At 33.0% G+C, this 25,701-nt stretch overlaps 1 protein-coding gene and 1 pseudogene across 2 annotated transcripts; one reads left to right on the forward strand and one right to left on the reverse strand.

Moving 5' to 3' along the window:
• Positions 1–624: 624 nt before the first annotated feature.
• On the reverse strand, positions 625–12,752 carry LOC145637887 (uroporphyrinogen-III synthase, chloroplastic-like). 2 transcript variants are annotated; one of them, XM_081688893.1, is made up of 10 exons: positions 12,473–12,752; positions 9,998–10,085; positions 9,043–9,109; positions 7,140–7,255; positions 5,130–5,225; positions 2,798–2,853; positions 2,500–2,585; positions 2,068–2,202; positions 1,186–1,237; positions 625–1,105 (listed from the first exon to the last, which is right to left on the reverse strand). In XM_081688893.1, exons 1-10 carry the CDS (start codon positions 12,659–12,661, stop codon positions 1,091–1,093), a joined length of 900 nt encoding a protein of 299 aa, XP_081545019.1. In that variant the 5' UTR covers positions 12,662–12,752; the 3' UTR covers positions 625–1,090. The 2 variants fall into 2 exon arrangements, with proteins under 2 accessions (XP_081545019.1, XP_081545018.1); XM_081688892.1 differs by having other exon boundaries at positions 1,177–1,237.
• An 8,714-nt stretch (positions 12,753–21,466) lies between these two features.
• On the forward strand, positions 21,467–22,473 carry LOC145637888 (fatty acid elongase 3-like pseudogene; annotated as a pseudogene).
• Positions 22,474–25,701: the final 3,228 nt, after the last annotated feature.

Consider the following 25,701-nt stretch of genomic DNA (forward strand, 5'->3'; position numbering starts at 1 on the left):
CTACAAAATATCTTAGCAAATTACTTACTGAATTTTGTTTTATGCAAAACAGAATTCATAACAGAATTGCCATGCTGGCAAACCAAAATATGAGCTGAGTTTGCTCATCAATTAGGTTTAGGATTTTATATTTTGTGCGAATTCAAGGAAGTAGTAAAAAAAATCTTCAAAATTAAGATAAATAATTCTATTAAAATATTCCTGTTACTGTTGATTAAAATATAATATTAATAATTGATTAAAATTTATAATAATGGATCTAGTTTTAAAGCATAAACTAAAATGAATTTTATGATATAGAAATTACAAATTTTGTAAAAAAAAAAAAAAAAATGATGTATTAAAGTTACAAATTAATTTAGAAAATTGGCAAATTGCAGCCGTTTAAAAAAAATGCAAATTGCAGCCAAAAGTAGTTATAAATTGTAAATTGCAACTCTATTCAATTTTCATCGGTTTTCGTGTCGAAAAATTTTCGGTCTAGGTTTTAGCGGCCATTTTTAGTCCTTCAGGATCCAAATTGAGCTCGGAATTGACAAAAAAGATTAACGTAAATGCCTTGTTTTTACAGGAAAAAATAATTGCCCACTAATCAATACATTTTTGTTACGCAAAACAAGACACTTACGTAATTTTTGGTTTGAATCACATTTACTAGTAACTTGTAGAATATTTTCAGTTTGGGAAATGACTATGATACAAACTTACCAATTTCAAGTTGAGCCACGCAGTGTGAGTCCTTTTCTACTTCTATACATAATTACTAACTAGTACATTTTGGTATGTAGAATGCATTCACAAGTGAAGATTGAGAAGAAGCCCTTTAGCACAAGCCTAAAACTTGAATGACATCACGCCGCCCTCTTGTGCTAGGTAACATAGAAAAGAAGTCTGGCGAGCCATCAGGAAGCCTTGTCCATTTCATCAGTTGACTTCCCAGCCAGAGGCAAACCAGTGAAACCAGATATGCTTTCATCTAGGTATGACCGTATGACAGAATAGAGGCTGCTCTTTACTTCTAATGTAGCAAATTCGCAAGAAACTTGGAAAGATGTTAGATAAGAATGGCCGTGATATATAGCAGGGCTCCTTAGCTTGGCACTACCTGAGAGTATGCAGACATTATCATATATCAAAGAGTCACAACAGAAACTAATAAAAAGGTAGGAATGGCACCATTTGAACCTTGTGGATATGATCATGTGCCTTTAGGGCATCAATAATGCTATCAACCCATCTGCAGATAGACAAGTTAAAGATTAAGACACTATAGACAAGGTGTCTTTCAGACAAACTTTATCCACATGCAGGTTACTACTATAAAATGCACATTTACGATAGACATTTATTCCTTATCAAAGCGTGCCCCTTAACTATTTTTTTTTTGAGGGAAAACAGCGTGCCCCTTAACTATGTTGTACACATAATTCTAGTAGAATTTCCTGCATATTATATACTTTTCAACTGATGAAGACATGGAAGTGTTTGGATTTTCCAAACAAGTGTGTTTACTTTGAACACAGGTTATGAAATATAATTTACTAGGCAAAGTCCCCTAGCAAGAGTTTCCATTTTTATTTCAAATTACAATCACATTCACAGTTGCTTTCAGGCACAAAGGGCCAGCCTGATTTTTCAAACAAACAAATGGTGAATTCTGAGTTCTTTTTCCTGAAGAGGGCTAATGTTTCATTTTTATCTGCAAACAGGGATGTAAGGGAATCAGCCTCATTTCCTCAAAAAAACAAAAAAAAAAAAAAAAAAAAAAAAATGGGAAACAGGCTCTTAGTAGGGGTAAGACCTCAAATGTTCAATTTTTCACCCAATCCTCAGACGAACCTAGTTAGAAACATAGAAGCAGAGGCAATGGATTCTTCAGGATGTGAAAACGTTTAAAAACAAAAAAGAATTCAAAATTAGAACATGGGATGTTTTCCAAAGGTTGATTTGATATGTAGACAGCATATTAATAACAAAATACTCTAAAATACCTATTACACAGTGCCTATAGTTGACATAATTACATAAAGAACAGAATAGCATATTGCATTTAATGTCAAGAATTACCCGTCAAGTCCAGGGTTTAGAGGATAGTAGATATTTTCCAGGCCTAAATTTTTTGCAGCCAAGCCAGTTGTCTCGCCAATACAAGCAACTGCATTATTCCACTTCCCCACAGAAGGGATAAACTTCACCCAAGCTCTACAACAATTTAAGATACAAAACCCAAATTTAGACATCAGAATGCAAAATATTAAACTTGGATACTAAGTTAAAGCTAATGAAGGAACTAATGGCTTAAACATAGATCTTGTAAGTTTAACAAGTTTTGAGCCTCAACTTGGATCAAATATAAGCAATGCAATTTATATTGGCGCAAAAGAGAGGATTGAGTCAATATGTTCCTACCAGAAAAGATACAAACACATATTATCTATGGACGGTTCAGATCTAAAGCATATCCACCAGTTAGTTTTTTTCTTATAGGAGAAACCATACCGAATAGCAGAAGGGGAAGCAACTGCAATGACAGGAGCAGCAATGGCTTTTTCTAATAGCAGAGGATCAACATGTTGAACAGCTACCTATAAAAAGAAGACCAAAAGTCAAGCTCATGAAGGATTAGATATAGTAAGTAACCGATACAACCTTTGGTCAATGATGGGGTCTGAAAGAAGTGAAGCTACAGTCACCCCCAACCATCAAGACTGATATAGGCAGCTAATTAGATGGCTCACAAGTCACTGGAGAAAGAAGAAAAGAGAATACAGAAATAATAGAAATATACTGTGCATACCGTAGTATAGGTATTTAGCCTAGTCACATCAAATCCCCGAGATGAAAGGCCATCCTCTGGAAAATAACACATTCAATTAATGTCTACTTTGGGAATAATATATAATGAAAAACTTAAATAAGAGTTGGTAATTTGTGTAACCTACAGTGGCATAATTTTTATTACCACGGTTAGTGTTTACACAAATCAAGTTAGTTGAAACTATGTTCTTCTCATCTTTAACTGATTAGATACATTCGCCCCAAAAAAGGAGCATCAGAGTTAAAACACGACACTATGAACCAGAGTTTCTGAAGAGCTAGTGCTATACAAAACATCCAAAACAGCATACTACAAATGCTCAACCAAAAGGGCTCCTCATAGTAAACAGGGTCGGATGTACCAATTCACAATCACTTAGGCACGGACAATATCATCACGTACCTAAACAAAGATCCAATGTACATACATGGCGTTCTCATGTGCAAAAGAGATAGCCTATCTGCACATAACTAAGCAGAGAACGAATATGCACAATTTCAAACTCAATATCACAGAGTTTCACACTTCGGTCCTCAATTCTGTTGTTGCTAGACTTGCTAAATTATTCTGATGAAATCCATTTCATAAATCTATTTGCCCAACCCTCAAGCAAGAAGAGGAAAAGAAAACTGCACACACACAATTAAGTGCATGCACGCATAAAAGTTTCTTATCTGAAACAAGTAATATCAAGTATCAGAATAATGGACGGTGGGAGGGTTTGTGATTAAACAAAGCTCTAAAGTCGGAGCATTCAAGGAGACGATGACACAGGCTTGGGCTGTCACGAAGAGGGTGGTGATCCAAATGATTGGATCTAATTTGTTTGTAATCAAGTTTTTGTACTGGCGAGATAAGGGGAAGGTTTTACAGGGCTACCCATGGTGCTTCAACAATCAACTATAAGTTATCAATGAAAGTTCAGGCAATGAACAACAATCTGAGGTAAAGTTAACACTCTCCCTTCTGAGTGCAAATTAAAATTCTGCCTTTCAATTGTTTATCTGTTCCAGTTCGTAAAGCAATTGTTGTGAAATAGAAATTGAAGTAGAATATATAATAATAATTTCAGTTTGGACAATTATAAGAGGGTAAAAGTCAATTTTAATATCTCGGTGTCGATTCCAACATATTAAGTGTAAGAATGGGAGGTTGACGAAGATTGATTTTGCAAATGAATGTCGAAAAACTTTCTTTTGCTACATGTGCAGAATAATTAGGCATAGTCAGAAAGATTATTGCAATATGACTGAAGAAGACCAGGAACATGGAATGGGATGGGGGGATTTTTGAGAGCCACAACTTGCAGAGGGGCTCAAAAACTGATGGAGAAGGTGGAGGGAGTAAAATCATGTTGAAAGGTGCTTTATGTGTGCAAACCTAAACATATATGAAAGAGGATCCATTGGTAATGGAGGATAAACATGCTTTAATTGAGAAAAGGAAGAAAAATACAGGAGAGGGGTCTCATGGTTTGTCTTAGGGTTCACGGATTATTTAGGCTATATAGTTCATCTGGTACAGAAATAATCCTCCATTCAGTGTTAAGTATTGCTATCACAACAAAATTTATCTACTCTATAAAAATCTTATATGATCAAGACAATAACAATTTAAAAAGATAAAACACAAGAGATTGATCTTGAGGGCATTAGAAAACACACAGCTATAATATCTCATTAGAAGTCAAATTTTAACGTGGAAAAGAAAAGGGAAAACACATAAATAATGAAGATTTATGAATTAAGCATTTCAATCAAAATAAGAATTTACTACTTCTTAATTGCATAAAAATGTCTTGAAAGTAGAAATTTAAATGCAATTCATCCAATAGAGCATTACATATACTACCTCCGTTACAGGTTATGTGCAACGATTGAACATGTTCCCTCTCTACTTTATGTCAAATCGTTACACATAACCTGTAACGGAGGTAGTAAAAACAAAATTCATAACATTTCACGGAGTGAATCTTACTACCTCCATTACATATTATTTGCAACAATTAGACATTTTTCCTCTCTACTTTATGTCAAATCGTTGCAAATAATATGTAACGGAGGTAGTATTTCTATTTAGCTGCATAGCTTGAGTTGCGGACCACAAAGTTGAAACATTTTTTAAAAAAAAAATCAAAGACAAAGGCTATGGAACCATTTATATTGTCAGAAAAGGTCTGAATAATTTGTTTCAAACCTTTTCATGTAGCCAAGCAAGCTATGCCAAAATGACAACATTAAATCATATTTAAAGTTTTAAATAAACACATCTAATAATTTAAAAATATATATATAAGATGCTTTGAGCTTACCAATTTCACTGCTAGCTTTTACTGATGCTGGATATAAGACCCTGCATTTTTCATCTCCATGCCTAGGAAGTTCAGATGCCAAAACCTTAGCAGTTGCTGAAATCGAAACTCCCAAATATTGCCATCAGTTGACAATATGAATACATTAGACATCCATAGTGCACTACTAGCAACCAATTATTCACAATTCCAGCATATTAGATCACGCAAACTAAATTGTTTCCTAGAATTTAAAAATCAAAAGCATCTCATATATGTCCTTCCAAATGGAAAAAATAAATAAACTAACCAAAGACGGCTTGAATGCTTGATATGTTATATATCAAATCAAACTAACCAAAGCCTATGATTAACAACCTGGACATAAAGGGTAACAAAATAGAGGAGAGACAAATACACATAGAAAAAAGTTATTTTTTTTTTCCTACCACCTTTAAAAAGCACGGTAACCATTTGACTACCTTAAAAATATTTTATTTTACCACCTTACGAAATACTTGCTCCATTCTTTATTACTTAACCTGTATTCCTTTTTGGGAAGTTTCTTTTTACTTGACCTATTTCTTTTTTGGCAAATCTAACACTACACTTTTTCTTATTTACCCTCACATTTTCACCATAATAAAAACCATATACCCTTTGTTAACGTACCCCCTTTCTCTCTCACCTCAATCATTCAACCCCAATTCTTCATAGTTCACCAGTGACCACCATATCCTCCCTCCTCCAAGTTATCCATGACAGCTACCCATCTCCACTACCCTAACAATATTTTTGAAACACCACCACAACATCAATCATTACCGTACCCTTATCTCCCTCTTCACCATCAATGGTCTCCAAACTCCTGCCCTCACACCTTCTCTCGTCACCTCCAAGGGTCTACCGTACACCGTCGTCACCGCCTTAATATGTAAAAGCGCTTAAAGTTCAAAATCGAGACCATGGTGGTCGAATTTGGCTAGCAATTTGTAGATCCGAAACCACCATAACCAAATTCTACCACTAATCTCTCAATTTATGAAAAATCTGTGACAATTTGGGGAATGAGAGGAAAGAGAAAATACCCTTACTCCATGGACGGTGGTTGGTGGATTATGGGTATTTTCTCTTTCCTCTCCATTATTTAATTTGGTGGTGGTATGAGTGATATGGAAAAAGGTGATAAAATTAAGATGGCATATTGGAGTAGTAGTATTGATGAGATAACAGTTGGTCTCGCTGTCACGTCGTTGTTAGATGGTAATTGTTGTCGAGACATTTTTTGTGGTGGTCGCATTTGGTGATGAAAGATGGTTTGGAGGGGAGTCGCCGCCGTAGAGGAGAGTCGGTGTTGTTGTGGTAGTGAAGGGGCTGCATGCATTTGTGGTGGAGGTTGTAAATCTGACTTGTAGTGGTGAGGTTGGTGACAGTGACGGGAAAGGGTAGGAGGGTTCGGTGGGTAGTGGGTAAGGGCAATATGGTATTTAGCTTTCTTTTCAACTTTTTCTTGTAGGTCAAGTAATGAAAAACAGAGGAAGTATATATGTGTGTGTGTGTGTGTGTGTGTGTGTGTGTGTGTATTCTAACTATTAATCCATTAAGTGGTGGCAAAAGCAAAAGAATGTTTTTTAAGGTGGCAACTAATAATTTTTTCTTTATTTACTACCATAAAAAATTCTTTTATTGAATATAATAACCATTTGATGACTTCTGTCCATGAATCTATTAAGTGGTGGCAAAATCATCCTTTTTCATTTTTTAAAGTGATAAACTATACTAAATATCATTTTAGGTAGTCAAAATCAAAACTGAGCTTTCTAAAGGTGGTAAAAGTCAAAGAATCCTAGAAAAAATTATAACATTTCACTTACAAAATCTAATAAAATTCAACAAGTCATGATAAAATAAGCCATTCATAATGCTATTATTTGTACAAAATACCACCATTGTCAAAAAGCATTTTATACGATAAAGTTATAAGAATTCATGGATTAATGGATTACTTTGATATCAATGCATGAGAATCACCTTTTGATGGTGCAAATGCAACTTCAAGGCAATTTGACGACTGCACCACATCCTCAAACACGGTAGCTGTACCAGCACCAACTACTCCCACTTTAACATTTGGTGATCCAGCAGCCCTATATAAGCAAATGTATTAGGGATTTAGAGCTATAAAAGCAAAACAAATAGTCAGGGTAATTACTCAAGTTAAATTACAACCAATTAAGAAAAAATACTCCAAAAACCAGTGAAAAAAAGGCAAATAATTCAGTCATGCAACAGATTCAAAATACCAAAAAAATGTATTATAGAAACATGTATCAGCAAATGGAAACCAATAAAGATATTAAGAGCAGTAGTATGCCTAGTCAAAATCCCCAAGAACTAGAAGAAAAAGAACCTTTCATAAGTAAAAGGATATCAGCCTAGACTTGTCAAATTTCGACCCGATCCGCAAACCCAACCCGAACCCGACCAAGATTTGTGGGTCTCGAACAAATATTTTTGATTTGTAACCTGATTTAACCCGAATCTGTTTAACCCATAAATTTGCAGGCCAAACCCGGACTCATCGACCCATTTTAATGGGTTTTTCTCAAAAAATTACATTTATTTGAAAATTAATATCTAGTTTATTGATTGAGTTTGATCATTTATCTATCAAATGACATTCATTTCTCTCTCATATAACTCTTGCTCAGAGTCACACCAACCACCTCCTACATCAATTATCGACCCACACCAGATACATCCGCATAACTCACATCACCTTCATACCATCAACTACATAGCCTACATCCGTTCAATTAAAAAAAATATTGAAAATTTAAAAAAAAAAAATCAAAGTAAGCTTGCAAAAATATCAAAAACTTCTAACAAAAAGCTAAAAAAATCAAATAAAAAAACGTTGTAAATCCGTTAGGTTGACCCGAACCCAAAACATTGGGTTAGGGTTGAGTATTTCTCAACCCGTGACCCGACCCAAAATGACATGTAACCCGAAGCGACCCAATCCAAACCCGACCCAACCGACCCGATTGACAGGTCAATATCAGCCTCTATGCTAACCAAAAGGAAATAAACTAACTATTTCTATACAAAAACTACTTCTATTCATTGCTAGTCCAATAATTTTTGACGAGTGAAAAAGACCAATCAAGGAATAAAATTTGTTATTGGTAAGTTCTCAAGATTTTTGAAAATAAAGTAAATAAAACCCGCTTTTAAATTTTTTACACCGTATTACCTCATATTTTCTATGTTTTCTTTTTTCAATTAGTAAAGCCACCACAAGGATAATATAATCTAATAGTCTATTCAATGTTTGTTCTTGATTACAAAAAATAGTAAATAAAAAAATCTAATGATCTATTCAATGCAGTGTAGATTGCCTAGCAAGGCGTAAAATTAACCTTAATCAATATAGTTAGATGGTTCTCTAAAGTGAAAATTTTATCCAATATAATTATATTCCTACCCTCTTCCAATCACACTTTCTTCTTTTCTTTTCCTTGCACTATATCACAAATATTCCTAATACAAAAGGATAATATAAATATGACTTTATTAAGTGACTTACACAATATAGGACCACTTTTATGCCATTACTAGCTAATTTGTGTACCTTAGGGAGCAACACATTCAAATTTAAACTTCTAAACAAATCATTAATTGGCCATTGAATTATGTTACACCACATTCTGTTATAAAGGAAGAGAATGGGTGAAACAAAGAGAAGTGTTTCTATATGTGGAGGGAAAAAAGGCACTGAAAATGAAATCCACAAAAGGTGGAATGTCATCCATATAACTCATTTTTACCCGTTTAGGAGAATGTAGGTCATCAAGAATCTGATAGTATTCAATTATAAAAGGGACTGCATGACAGAAACCAAAAACTCCTTACAGCAAGTTGTAATGCTAACCTCCATGCATCAAGAAATACTAATCCTGCCTCGGGAGAAGTGATAATGATCCAGTCAAATTTAGTGTCTGCAGTAGTTGGTAAACAGATCAACAGAAATTCGCTTAGATATAAGCATTTCAATAAGTCTACAAAGCTGCAGGCATGATAAAGTGCTGATCAGGGTATGATAATGATTAGCCAAAGTAGCAGGATACAACTATATTGTGCTCACACGAAATTCGTGAAGAGAATTAGAGGTCGAGTTACCCAATATCTCAAGGTCATATAACCATCGATCAAATGAAGCTATGGATTTTATATATACTTAAGATTAAATTTATTAAACACAGAACTGTCAATTGAATCTTATCGCTCATTTCTGAAAGAATAATCATTCCTTAATTCAAAAGTATTGGAGTATGATGCCATTTACATATGTGTAAAAACAAAACAAAAAACCAAAAAAATAAAAATAAAATAACATGCAATGATCTCTTAACTAACACATCGTTCCTGAGGACTGTCTTCACTTACTTAAGGGTGCCATGTAAACAGAAATTAAATTATAAGAATAAATAGATAAATATTCATACATAGAAAATGGTTGGTGCACAGGTTTTCTGACTAGATTCTAAGATATGAGATTCCACCTCCACTCATTTCCAACACAATCTCTTTCCCAAGCCAATCTAATTAACCAAACAGCTTTCAAATTTTAGGACTACTCCTACAATTGACTTTTTAAGTTATAGACAATATGTTGAGTATTCTACAACAATATCATAAATTGGTAGCTCTGAATTCAAGGACAGACAATATATTGAGTATTCTACAACAATATCATCAGTTGTTAGCTCTCAATTCAAGCAAATGATAATTTGTAGGATATAAAAGTTAACAGAATTAGTTAAAGATAATGTGATAAAATACTTAAACACGGCCACAAACTGTCAAGAGAAGAGCCAGTAATATACCAATTAATGTTGAGGGAAGCTTGCCTAAGTCAGGGCCCTGTGCATGTTCAATAAGAGGAAATTCCAGACAGTGTATGCCATATTTTTCCTACAGCCAACACTCACAATGTCAATAGCAGAAGACAAACAGTGGAAGTTAATCTATGCCAGACTTTTAAAATATGAATGAAAAAAAAAAAAAAAAAAAAAAAAAAGGGAAATTGGCAAACACCAAAATGTCTATAATCGATTATTCAAGTATGGCTCAACCATATGTCATTTCCAAGATATGCATAAATCTCAAAATCAATTAAATGCAAAGACTCCAACATTGCCATATGCTACTCCCTCCGCCCCTTAATTAGATTCCTACTTTTCTCTATTATGTGAGTAATAAATGCTAAAAATAGAAATATAATAAAGGGACAGAGGGAGTATCAAATTATTGACACAAATATGTATAGCTAATAAAATTTGAACTAAGAATGCCCACTTACAAGCTCATGATTGATTCATTGGGCTTTGGACATCTTTGAACTGTAACTTGTATGGACACCGACATTTGCCAAACTTTCGTGTTTTAAGACTTCTATGACTGCTCGCACTGTCAGCCATAAAATCATGGCCCTTTATTGCTAAGAACTCAAATGACTTGTTCGGCTCCTCTGCTAAAAAAGAAAACGCAAAAGCAAGCGGATGGTTCTAATCAAGAGGGTTTTACTCAAGATCTCTCTTTCCAGTCAAATAGCCATATAAACTAAGTTGTATATTCAAAATGAAAGGAAAATTAAAAGGGCTTTTACATCTACTAAGGGTGTGCTCCAAGCTTAAAAATTAAAGGGAATTAGTGTACTTATTAATGTACTTAAATTTTCAAAAAATTAAATTAAATTAAATTTAAAAAAAAAAAAAGAAAAGAAAAAAAGAAAAAAGAGAGACAAATGAGAAGAAAAAATGAAATTGAGGATATTTCAAAGGTAGAGATCGTATGGTTTTACACATCACAAACTTGTTTTACACGAAAGGTATGATGATCTTAGGGAGTTATATGCGGAAAATGAATCACAGGAGAATTATAGGACGGCAGTTCATGAGTTAGAAGTAGAAATTATTTGTATTTCGTAAGTTCCTGCTAATGACGCTTTATGTTTTGCACCAAGTTGCTCTTATAAATCATGGTCAAGTTGTTAAAGAACAATGTGGCATCACATCACCACATAATTAAAACAACAATACTCCCTCTATCCGGGATTAGTGTTCACATTAATAATCCAAATTACACTACCAATGAGCAATTAATTCCAGACGGAAGGAGTAGCATTCACTCTGAAAGGGATTAAAAATTTTAAGGTTTGATTCTATATTGAAGTACAAATAAAGTTTCGAGTAATTATCATCTTGCGATCATCCCTATATTACTACTTTGTTAGTAAATAAGCAAATGAAACAGAAAAATACTTATCTAAGTTGTGTAGACCATATTATCAATGGCCACTCGTGGAAACCAATGACCTAAAAGACGAATCCGCGCTACCCCGGTGCAATAGACATCCTCAAGGATAAGCACGGCGTCGGAATTTGTGTGCACCCACAAACCCGACTAGAAACCAGAATTCTTGCCCAAAAAACCGAAGGGATATTTTTAAGAGAAGGTAAGAAAGATGGCTGATTTTTGTTATGTATTATGGAAGTGTTTAAGGTTGATTTATAAGGGAATAGAGGGAGCAGAACGACAAGCAATTAAGGGGGAAACGGTCATCAACTAAGTGGTGTAAAATCCACCGATTAATTCCCCAGCTAGCTTTAACCAACATTAAAAGGAGTAACAAGTAGTCTTTAGCCAACAACATTAATCAGCAATAATACCCATTAAAATAGCAATAAGAGGAAGCTAAAATGGATCCCATATTCCCAATAGTCATTAAATCCCAACAGTCAAAAGAATAAATATCGTAACTTAAACAACTTCCAACATACTTAACCCATTAATCCCATTATCTGTAATGATTAATGTGTTATTCTGGAATCTGAATACACCATTCATTCGGCCTGGTAAGACACTGCATTCTGCATATTAACATTTCGACATTGACATTCAATCGTCTGTTCTCATTTCAAAATCGGTTTCCATTTACGACTTATAATGAACAATGTTCAATTAAATGATCCTTTTGAACTGACAATGCATATATAAACCGCACCAATTGAACAAAATACTTCCAATTCTTCAAAATTTCCATCTCACAACAAATTAACCCCAACACCTCCACATTCCCATTAAACCTAAATTCCTATTTTGGCACTAATTAATCAAATTTCTAAATCAAACCCTTAAATACCCATAATTTGAATCAACTACAGCAAACCAAAACGCATAAAAAATAACTCCAATAAATCAAACAAAGGGAATTTCAGCAATTTCAATTAATTTCAGTTACAAAAACGAAATGCAGGGAAATTGAACAATGGAATTTGAATCAAGCTAAGTGACATTACCAAAGCATTGATGAGCTTGGCATTCTTGCCACGTTCTCTGGTAACGACAACTTTAGGGGTCAATTGCGAAGATGAAGATGCTCGTATTGAAGAGCAAGGAAGAAGATGTTGATGACGAAGCTTCGTGAAAGAGGAAGGAGAAGACAGAAATGGAGGAGAGATAAAAGTTTGAAAAGTGAGAGAAGCCATTTTTGGAAAAACGGGAAAGGAGAACTCGGTGAATAAACCGCGACCTTGGCTTCCTAAACCGGGAATTGCCGGGCAATCTCTATGTTTAGTGAATTTTGTTCATATTAGGGTGTTAATTGTCTAATTGAGCTGAGCAGTCACGATCAATTTAAAATTGACTTGGTCGAAACTTGGTTAAAAATTCAGCTTGAGTTGGATCGATTTGAATTCAGCTTGACTTGAAAGGTTAACGAGTATAAATTGAGCAAGCTCTAATTCGACTTGATACGCTCGGATAAGCTCGTGAGTAACTCGATGAAATTTTTTTATTAGTATATAATTTACAAAATTACAAATGAAGTTATCATGTTTTTGTAAAATGTGATACATAATAAGAGTTAATTAATATTATCAAAAAGAATGAAGTAAATCTTTAATAATAAATACTTACGAAAACTATAATACCTCGTATTTTTATACGTTTATTTAAAATAAGTATTTTAAGAAATATTTAAATAAATTGAAATGTTTTATTTATAGTATTTTAATTATTCATTTTAATAAATTTAGAAATATTTTGTAAAAGGAAAGTTTATTTAATTAATTATTTTATTTAAGTTGGGGATTAATTTAAGAAAGTTTTATTTTAGTAAAGTTTTACCCCCTCTGTTTTTAAATACTTGCTTCATTTCTCCTTGTGCGGAGTTTTAGGATAAATTGGAGAAAATAACAATATATGGAGGTAGTGGGATAAGTGGAAGAATTAAAAATTGTAAAAAGCAAAAGTAGTGGAGAAGATTGGAGGAGAGAAAATATGTGGTGGGTCCACTAGGTGAGAGATATTAGTTAAATATTGTAAAAACTTTCCAAATAAAGAAATGGAGCAAACATTTAAAAACGGCCGAAAAAGGAAAGTGGAGCAAGTATTTAAAAACGGAAGGAGTATTAAAAAAGGGGAAGGGGAAAAAGAAAGAAAAAGAAAAGAAAAATAAGGAGAAGGGAGAGAAAGTTTACCTTGGATTTTCTCCACTCTGGGCAAAGTTTGATTTGCCTCAAGTGTTGGATATTTATACCCAGCACCAATATCCAAAGCACCGTATCGAATGGCACCTGCAAAGATGAGTGAATTAAATACATCAAACCCAGTGCATCTCCTTGGGGAGCACCAATTTTGTTTGTTAAGAAGAAAGATGGGAGCATGATGTTGTGTATTGATTACATGGAATTAAATAAGGTGACCATAAATTGATGATTTGTTTGATCAATTGAAAGGTGCAACAGTGTTTTCTAAGATTGACTTGAGGTCCGTATATCACCAGTTTAGGATTGCAGATGAAGACATATCTAAAACTGCATTTAGGACGAGATATGGACACTATGAGTTTACGGTGATGCCATTTGGATTGACTAATGCTCCGGAAATCTTTATGGATTTGATGAATAGAGTGCTTCATCAATTTATGGATAAGTTTGTAGTAGTGTTCATAGATGATATATTAGTGTATTCAAATAGCAAAGAAGAGCATGTAGAACACCTGAAGGCAAATCTGCAAACTCTGAGAGAAAACAATCTTTATGCAAAGTTTTCTAAGTGTGAATTTTGGTTGAAAAAGGTAGCATTCTTAGGTCATTCTGTGTCTAAGGATGGCGTGGAAGTAGATCCAGCCAAGATCGAAGTTATGAAGGGTTGGCCTACGCCCAAAACAGTGTCTGATGTTCGGAGTTTCTTAGGTCTAGCAGGATATTATAGGCGTTTTGTGAAAGATTTCTCAAAGATTGCTAAACATATGACTTCTGATAAAGGACAAGAAATTCGAGTGGGATGATAGGTGTAAAGAAGCATTCCAACTCTTGAAACAAAAGCTGGTTACAACACTAGTGCTTACACTGCCAGATGACAGTGGTATCTATGATGTGTATAGTGATGCATCAAAGAATAGCTTAGCTTGGGATATGTGTTTATGCAAAATAGGAAGGTAATTGCATACGCATCAAGGAAGTTAAAGACCCATGAGGTGAATTACCCAACCCATGATTTAGAACTTACTGCAATTATATTTGCACTAAAGATCTGACGTCATTACTTGTATGGAGTCAAATGTAGAATTTACACAGACCATAAGAGCTTGAAGTACATTTCCACTCAAAAAGATTTGAACTCTCGCCAAAGAGATGGTTAGAGGATACGACGGATTATGACTTGGACATATAGTATCATGAAGGAAAAGCAAATGTAGTTGCAGATCTCTAAGTCGTAAGATTAGTCATGGATTGAATACTTTGGAGGTGGCTGATGAGTTATGTAGGGAAATGAGTAAGTGAACTTAGAAGTTGTAGAATGGAGAGTACCAGCTGGCATTCTTGCGAATTTGACTATTCAACCAACCATATTCGATGAAATAAGGGAAAATCAGTAGGAGATGTAAAATTGGATAGGATTCGTGAGAAAATAAAACAAAGCAAAGCTGTAGATTTCAAAATTCATGAAGATGGGAATTTGAGGTACAAAGGTAGATCATGTGTACCTCAAAAGTGTGAGGAAGTGAAAGTTAATGGAAGAGGGACAGAATACACCCTATTCAGTGCACCCAGGAGGGGATAAGCTATACAAGGACTTGAAAAAGGTGTATTGGTGGCCTAGAATGAAGAATGAAGTTGTGAAATTTGTAGCAAAGTGTCTGACTTGCCAAAAGGTGAAAATAGAGCACAAGAGACCCCAAGGGACTGTGTATTCATTGGAAATTCCTTGGTGGAAGTGGGATTGCATTTCAATGGATTTTGTGACTTGCCTTCCAAAATCAAAGAGTGGAAATGAGACCATTTGGGTAGTGGTGGACAGACTTACAAAATCTACAGTGTTTATACCAATGAAAGAGACTTGGAAGATGGAGCAACTTGCAAAAGCTTACATCAAGAATGTTGTGAGGTTACATGGAGTTCCAAAGGATATTGTGTCTGACAGAGATTCTATTACGAGACTAACGTAAAAGTTTTAAGTTTAATTGATTTGGTTAAGGGCGTACAATGGTTCCAAGTTGTAGGTTTGACTTTGTTTTACTTTGGTTTGACTTTACTTTCGTGAGTTGACTTTTTATATTGAGTCGTTTTAAAGTATATATATTAAAGGAGAGTCTTTTGTTGTGTGTCTTTGATAGTTTCCTTAGCCGTTTTCACGGTGGCGGTAATATCTTAGATGTTCCTATTTAAAGTATTAAACAGGCAAAACAAGTATTTCAAAATAAAGGAATTTCTAAGGTGTTACAAAAACTATTTAACTTGAACATAAAAAAAGGCTATAATTTTAAATTAAAAGGACCATAACTTTAACGAGGATCATGAGCTACTTGACTCAATTCGAAACTTTAACGAGCACGAGTTAAGCAAGTTTTATTGACTCAAAACTTTAGAGAGCACGAGTTGATCACATTTAAAAGGAAAAATGGAAACTAAAAATCCAACCTTTGCACTTTTTCCTCTTAAAAATCCAACCTTTATTTTATTCCTCAAAAATCCAACCTTTATACCCTACCTTCTCTAACAGATCCATTTGACCTTTAACCTGTTAAACAGGTTAAAATAATATTTTTTTTAAAAAAAATTCTCTCACTTCCCTTCTCACTCTTCCTCTTTCTCTCTCATCTCTCCTTAAATATGGAAACACCATAGCAGCTATGTCGGCGCCACCAATTCTGCCACTACACAACGACCCACCTAGCAGCCCCTGCTCGCCTCCCCACCTAGCCACCTCCCAACCGTCACCACCTCAATTGACACCCTACCAAATAAAACCAAACCACCATCACCTCACCTTTACCCCAAACTGAAACCACCAAACCAACCCAAAATCACATCCAACCACTTCCTCTGACTACAGCCCCCACTCCCACCACGATTTCTGTTCTCTTGGTGCGAGAATCGACACCCAAAAACTTTACCTCGCCATTTTGAAAACAAGCCACCTTGTTGTTCTTCTGACAATAATCCACCCAAAAAAAACCCACGATTTTTGCCCCAAAAAATTTGGTAGTGATTTTTGTGGGTTTTTCTGGGATTTATAATTAGTGCTCAATTTGGTAGTGATATTTGTGGGATTTATAATTTTGTGGTGTAGTGCTGTGATTGTCGGAATTTGAGTTTGGAAGAGGCTAGGTGTGGTGCTGATGGTGGTTGTTTGGTGATTGTGGGTGGCGAAGTGGTGATGGTGGTTATTTGCTGGTGTGGGTTGTGCGGGTGTTGTGGGTTGTGATTATGGGCGGTGATGGGAATGGGGTTGCTTGGTTTCGGTGGCCGATGAGCGGTGGGGAATGGGGTTGCTGATTTTCTGGTGGGCGGTGGGGAAGGGGTTGCTGGGTTTGATGGCCGTTGGGTGGTGGGGATAAGGCGGTCAGTGAAGGAGGGTGGGGCTGGGTTTTCTGATTTTCTATTTTTTATTTTTTTAATAATTAAAAAAATTAATTGACCAATTAATGGCTGACACGTGACACATAACTTATAAAAACCGGTCATCAACAGGTAATGGATCTGTTGGAGAAGATGGGGTATAAAGGTTGGATTTTTGAGGAATAAAATAAAGGTTGGATTTTTAGGAGGAAAAAGTGCAAAGGTTGGATTTTTCTTTTCCATTTTCCCCATTTAAAAAGTTTTTGAGAGTTGAGCACCCCTCAGCTGTAACACCCCCAAATCTCCCTCTACGGAAATACCAGTATAATACGTATAATTATACCGTAGAGATAGACTTGGGCGTATTACCGCCGCGTGATTACGCAAGGCTACTCAAAATACTTAACTCAATACCAAAAACTTGCAGCGGAAACTCAACTTTCTTTTATTAATACTTATGAAAATAGTAACATTGTTATGAGTACTCTAAATAAAGACAAGACCAACATTTCTAAACTAGGTGAAGCAAATCCCGGGACTCCCATATGCTCATTCATGACTCCACCTGAAAATAGTCAACACTGCTTACCATTACGGTAAACAAGGCGAACCAAAACAAATAGAAAATACAGATTAGCAAAATATGCTAAGTACGATAAGTGCAAGATAATGTAAACTCAATTTATTTGCAAACATGCTTTTAAAATCGATTCCAATAAATAATTCACTAATTCCAAAACTCATGATTCAAAACCAATTCCAATGATTCAACATTCAAAATAATTGATAAACCAATTCCTTTAAAAATCCAATTCCTTTTTGAACCAATTTCTTTAAATCCAATTCCTCACCCAAGTGTGCACACCCCCCAAGCTATTCTCCTTATATTACAAGGCTATTCTTGAGGAAAGACCCGGTCATACAAAGTCCTAGGCCTTATCAATAAACCAAACCCGCATAGTGGGATTACCAACATGCTTATATTATAAAGCATTAATAATAATAATAATTCAATGGTTCAATAAATCCTTTTAAGATCCTACAAATCCAATATAATTCAAACTCCTTTTTGATAAGTCCGCATACTTTCAAAATCAAAACATTTTAAATAAATACTTGAGAATAAAATCTCATATTAATAGCTTTCCAAAATCAATAACTCTTCCTTGAAAAACCTTTTATTTAATTCAACAAACCTTTTAAAAATCAAATCATTTATTTAAACACGATAAGTAATTCAAACCATTTAAAACATAATTTAAAAACCAAAATACTTTTATCAATACCTCCAAACATGATTTATTTCAAAATCATAATTCAAATCAATTTAATTCAATTACCAATCAAATCATATAAAACATGTTATTCAAACCAATCACTTTCAAAAGTATCTAGCCACCTAACGTACCTTGATCCTTGCTTAGCTATACACACCAAAAGAACCTCAAGAATCTTGGTCGAACACACCCTACAAATAAATATAACCTTAATCAATATAAGGTTAACAAATAATTAAAAACCCCCAACTATGTGTACACAAACCTTTTAATTAATTTCTCATAAACATCATTAAAAATATGATTTTATATAATTAAAACTACTCATAATAATTTTTATAAATCCCCCATAATAAAAATAATAATAATTGAATAAGAGAAGAGAAGAAGAAAAGAGAAGAATTGGATTTGCGTAGGAAATAATAGACAGAACTTTCAGAGGCTATAACTCCTTTGATATATCTCGGAATTGGGTGATTCTTGAGCCTACCCTCAAGGACTTTTCAAGAGGAACAACTTTCTGTGAAACATCTATACCCCAAAAACTGAGCATAAGTGCCCGAAAATTGGCTTCAAAGATAAACGGGATGATTTGTGTAAAATTGAGGAGAAGAAAAGAAGAGAATTGGTGTGAAGAATGTGAGAGGTATGAAGGGGTATTTATAGGCTAGGATGTAGAAAGGATAGAGTTTAAGGTGTGATATGATTACTAGAAAATGTGATAAGTTTTTGGGGTTGTTAAGGTACTTGAATCAAATTAAGTCTAGATTAATAGTTGGGTTAAAAGATAAGAAAATTTAAATGGATATACATATGGTTGGGAGAAGAAAGATAGGAACAAAATGAGATAATGAAGAACAAAATTAGAGGATAATTTAAAATATAATAATTAACAAACTAAAGTGATAACAATCAATAATAATAAAATAATTGAATAAATAAATATTTTAGATAATATCAAAATTAGTTAAATACATAATGTATATTAAATATTTCTCTTGAAATAGTTAGTAAAATATGGACCGACCTTAAAAAGATAATTAAACCTATATTATTAATTTAGAAATCCAAAAATAATTAATTATTCAAATGATTAAATACTTATATTTGGCGCTAAAATTCAAATATTATTTTGGCCCCAAATAATGAAATTACTAAAATACCTTTTTTATAAAATAATTCTTAATTAATTAATTATAAAATACGTATGAAAATACGGGGTATTACATCAGCTATAGTGATTGACTCACTCCATTAGCACCCCTAGTTCATATCATCTTCGTCCTCTGTTCCAAAATATCTAAAACGTTGGACATTTTTCACTAATTATGTATTAGCTTTGACCATAATTTTTTAGTAATATAATAAAAACATATTTTTATTATAAATATGTTGTTAGATAGATATTAATATAAAGTTTTATCAATGGTAATTTTTAAATAATTTTTATTAATTTTTAATTATATAATAATAAAGTCAAAGTAGTGAATTGACAATTTGACATGTGTACAAACTTGACTATGTTATATATTTAAAGAAGGATTACTTACACAAAATAATTGTTAAGGATGAATTTTTTTCACAAACTTTTAAAAAAATTGGGTGTACAATAATTATTGTACATCCCTTATAAAGATAACCTAAAGTGATTAAAAGTTACCCCTGAAATGAATAAAAGTTACCCCAATATGCGTTAAAGTAACCCAATTCAAATAAAAATTATCTACGTTTTATAAGTAAAGAATCACATTTTAAATGACTAAAAATAAATTATTAGTGATTGAATGTAATTAAATTACCTTTATAAAACTTTTCTTGTTGTTGATTTATATAAAAATTGTATTATGTTTAAAGTTACCCAAAAAAAGACAAAAAGTTATCCTAAAATTAGATAAAAGTTACCCTTATACTGCTCGATGTACACTAATATTAGTGTAAACAGGATGTATACAAAAGTTTTTGAATTTTTTTAGAGTAAGCCATTAAAAAGGTAATATTTACTATTATTTCCGGTACTTAAAAGTGGTATCCACTCAAAATTCTTAAAATGTCCATAAAAGTGGTATCCACTCAATATTCTTAAAATGTCCATAATATTATACTCCGTATTACTCCTTTAAATTAATTAGTGTATATAAATATAGAAATCTAAAGCCCGCATCCTATAAAATTTGTTGGAGATAATAAAAGTAAAGAATATTTAGTGTAACAACAATAAATGGTCAAACTAAGACCATGTTCACTTCACCTTCAAAAAATAATATTCAGTAAAAATAATTTCATTTTATCCAAATATAATTTCAGTTCAGTAAAAATAAGTTCAGTTCAGTAAAAATCAGTACCTTTAAGAAGAAAATATAACAGAGAATCGGTAAAAATAATTTAAGTTTAGTAAAATTAATTTCAGTTCAGTAAAAATAATTCAAGTTCAGCAAAAATAATTTCAATCTAGTATAAATAAGGTGAAGTGAACGGGGCCTAAGAAACAACAAAGAATATGTAAAAGTGAGGTTAGTAGAAATTGAAATATATATCTAAAAAAATCATCAAAAAAAAATTTGGTTGCATTGGATGTACAAATTTGATAGAAACATCGATGTACTATTATTGTACAACATCTAGTTTAATGGCTATTAACTAGCTACAGAGTAATTAAAAATAATACACCTTGAATGGTCTGTTCTGATTTACTGAATTGCGCTGAACTGATTGGAGCTGAAATGAACTAAATAGAGCTTAAATGAATATTTTATGAGAGAAGGAAATTAGGAGCTGAACTGAACTGAATTGAACTACTGAATTGATTGGAGCTAATTTGATTGGAGATGAACTGAACTGAATTGAACTAAGCTAAACTGAAATTAGCTAAAGAGAACATGCAAGTGTTCAACAAATACTATTAAGAAGTAATTAAGTAAATAATCTCACAAAATTCTGGAAGTACGAAGCATGAAATGTCAAAGTTGAACTAAGAGAAAAGTCTTGTTTGTGGTGCAAAAAGGATCAAATTAATGAACTTTTATTCTAGAAGAAAGAACAATACCATTGACTTATAATTACAAGCCTAACAAAAGTTCTAACCCATGAAATCCAACGTTGAACAATCAACTTTATATTAAAACCTCCCATTTTAAATGGCACACAGTAATATTAATACATTCTATTTTTTATGAATATATGAACCATGCAAAACCTAAAATATTACTTCTCTCAACACCCTACAATAATAAACTTCCGTTGGAGTCCAACACAAACATGGTTCTCAACTTGGTACTTTCTAGTCGTTACATTAACTTCCTACACCCTCTTGTCCCTCTTTCTCCACCACACCCTCACCCTCCTCCTCCCGAACCGCCGTCGCTTCTACATCCCCCTCGGCCCCATCCCCGCCATCCACAACCTCCTAGTCTCACTCCTTTCCATCACCATCTTCGCAGGAACTCTCCTTTCCACTACTGCTGAAATCCACGACAACACGCGTTGGCTTTGGCGTTCCACCCACCTCCAAACCACCCCTATTAAATGGCTCCTTTGCTTCCCACCGGGGACTCGTCCCACGGGCCGTGTCTTCTTTTGGTCCTACACATTCTACCTCTCTCGTCTCTTCCTTCACCTCCCCCGGACCTTCCTCAAAATCCTTAAACGTCGTCGTGTTTCGTTCTTCCACGTCTTGAACCAGTCCTCTCTTTTGCTCATGTCCTTCCTATGGCTCGAATTCTCTCAATCTTTTCAAGTGCTCGCAATACTTCTCTTGACCTTGCTATACGGTGTCGTTTATGGATACAGGTTTTGCGTTGCTGTTGGTTTTCCAAAACCTAGGTTTCTGTTTCTTGTAAACTGTCAAGTTGTGTTGTTGGTTTGCAACTTAGTTTGCCACGTTGGAGTGTTATTGTTGCACTTTTTTAGTGTTAATAAAGGAGGGTGTAACGGTATAGGAGCATGGTTGTTTAATTCCGTGTGTAACGGGTTAATATTTCTTGTGTTTTTTAAGGATTTTAAGAAGAGGTTTAGTAGAACAAGTTTGCAAGATGATGATTCTTCAACTCATCATCATTCCTCAAGACACGTTAAAGAAAAAGATATGTGAGTTGTCTATCGCTGTCAGAGAGCAACTCAACCAAAAGATTAAGCTGATGGTTGAAACTCAATAATATATTTTATATATACTCTATTAGTCGGTGATCGCCGTCTAAAGCCAGTATTTACGTTTTCCATTTCCGTGCTACCTTAGGACGACTGCATTAGTAAATTGGTACTAAATCAACGATTGAAACAATTAACTAGTTAACCATGGCGTGTTCCCTACGGGTAAAAATAGAATTTTGTACATTGTTATGGACTAGGGGGGTATTTTGTTGACTAATTACGTACGAATATTCATATGACATTACTTTGTCTTTGAGATTGCTTGATCAGCTTAATTATTTATAAGCATCTTATGTCACCCCTTTACATTCTTACTTTCTTTTATGAATTGAATCCTTTGTTTAAGATGATGGTTCTCCTGTTTTGACTTGTCATAAATGTCATGGTCAAACTTATTACACCTTTCGTTCCAAAAACTAATTGACATGTTAGAGTTTTTTCTTTTTTACTATTCATATACTAGCTAATTTTGATCAATTTTTTTTTTAATAATATACTTGTATTGAAAAGGAATTTTATCTAGAAATATGTTGTTAGTCTTGTTACTAATACTTCCTTACATACTCATTATATATATTTAAGGTCAATTTCATGCTACATTTAGGGGTCGTTTGGTTCAAACAATGGTATAGGTTTGGAATGAGGAATGAAATCTGGGTGGTATGGGGTTGGAACTTGATACTTGATTTCATGTGTTTGGTTTTTATCTAGGACTGATAGTTTTCCTTTAAATTTTAAACTAAAGGTATGGAAATTAGCCATACCCATCTCCCCCCTTGGATTTCAAAAACCCATATCTTGGGGGTTTGAGGTATGGGTTTGAAAAATGAAATTTCTATAAACAAAACACAAGGTATGAGTTTTGATCATTCCAAATCCATACCTTATACCTAATATGCTTGAACCAAACACCCTCTTGCATGTATGTCATATTTGATTGTCTCAATTATTCTCTAACAAATAAAGTAATAAATAATTTAAAAAAAATAAAAGTCAAAAGTACAGCTTGAACATCATGATGAGACGAGATAGTATAATTAAACTAGTTTTAATTTGATTTTAAATGTCTTAGGCCCTGTTCTTTTGAGCTTCTGGGCAGAGCAGAGCAGATTTCAGCAGAGCAAAGTAAAGCAGAGCAGATTTCAGCAGAGCAAAGTAAAGCAGAGCAGAGCAGAGCAGATTTCAGCAGAGCAGAGCAGATTTCAGCAGAGCAGAGCAGATTTCAGCCGAGCCGAGCCGAGCAGAGCAGAGCAGAGCAGATTTTATTGTTATTATTATTATTATTTTTTTTATTATTATTATTATTATTATTATTATTATTATTATTATTATTATTATTATTATTATTATTATTATTATTATTATTATTATTATTATTATTATTATTATTATTATTATTATTATTATTATTACTACTACTACTACTACTACTACTACTACTACTACTACTACTACTACTATTATTACTACTACTACTACTACTACTATTATTATTATTAAATATTAATTATTATTATTATTAAATATTAATTATTATTATTATTATTATTATTATTATTATTATTATTATTATTATTATTATTATTATTATTATTACTACTACTACTACTACTACTACTACTACTACTACTACTACTACTACTACTACTACTACTAATATTATCGCATTATTATTATAATCATTAAATTTTTAAAGTTAAATATTAATTATTATTATATTAATTATAATTATTATTAAATATTATTTAATTATTATTATTAAAAATTAATAATTAGTATTATCTTTAAATATTAGTCATTATCTTAATATTAATTGCTATTATAAAAATCAATTATTGTTATTATAATTAATATTATTAGTTACTAATATTATTATTACTGTTAGTGTAATTACTATTATTATTATTATTAAATATTAATTATTATTGTTATTATTATTATTATTATTATTATTATTATTATTATTAATTTATTATTATTATTATTATTATTAAATATTAATAATTATTTATTATTATTTTTTATTTTTTTTATTAAATATCAATAATTAATTATTGTTATTATTATTATTAAGTATTAATTATTATTATAATTAAATATTAATTATTTATTATTATTAAATATTATTTATTTATTATTATTATTATTATAAAATATTAATTATTATTATTATTAAATATTAAATATTAATTATTTATTATTATTAAATATTAATTATTATTATAATAATTTAATATTAAGTATTAATTTTAAGTAGAGCAGAGCAGAGCAGAGCAGAGCAGATTGAAGCAGAGCAGAGCAGATTTCAGCAAAGCAGAGCAGAGCAGAGCAGAGCAAAGCAGATTTCAGCAAAGCAGAGCAGAGCAAAGGAGCTCTAAAAAACGGGGCCTTACTCAGTAGTACAATAACAATTACCGCCTCCATTTTAAGATGATTTAAATTTTAACACCTTTAATTTTGACTTGTTTTTAAAATTGCTTATAGCTTATTAACCTTATTTGGTTTGTGGTCATAAATAACAGTAATGATAGTGACTGATCTGTTGGTAATACGTAAACAAAAATCCCATATTCTTCACTACCATGGTACATTGATATTGGAACTTCATTATGAAGAATATTATAGTGATAATTAAGTTTTTTTTTTTTTTTGTGTCGTCGTTATATCAGAGCTCGAGATATATATGATCTTAGGGCTAATAAAATAGTCTAAAGCCTAATTGAACATATCCTATAAGGTTAAATAAAGGGCCTAAATTGAGCATAAGAGGAGGATACCAATATTGGGCCTTTATCCCTCTAGGTGGCCTACCACGTACAGGAGTGTATGCATATATAGACCTGGCAAACGGGTCATTCGGGTTGGGTCATTCAGGGTCGGGTCAAATTTGGGTCAGCAAATGTTCGGGTCGGGTTGGGTCATTTCGGGTTTTGGATCAATAAATTATCGGGTCGGGTTGGGTATCGGGTCAATACTTTGGGTCAACTTTGGGTCGGGTTGAGTTCGGGTCGGGTTGGGTCAAGTTCGAGTCAGGTCAGTTTTTGAGTCCATGTATCGAGTCAAGTTTGGGTCGGGTCAAGTTCGGGTCGGGTCGACTTTGGGTCGGATAATTTCTGGTCGATATTTGAGTCAAGCAATTAAGCTTAAAATAGTAGATTTGTAATTTTTATACGGATTAATTATTAATTTTTTTACAGGAAATATAGTTGTTTGTGTTAATATCATTGTTATGGTTGTCATCATTATTATACGATTATT

This window comes from Chenopodium album, chromosome 7 (genome assembly GCF_948465745.1).
Source record: "Chenopodium album chromosome 7, dcCheAlbu1.1, whole genome shotgun sequence".
NCBI classification, from domain to species: domain Eukaryota; kingdom Viridiplantae; phylum Streptophyta; class Magnoliopsida; order Caryophyllales; family Amaranthaceae; genus Chenopodium; species Chenopodium album.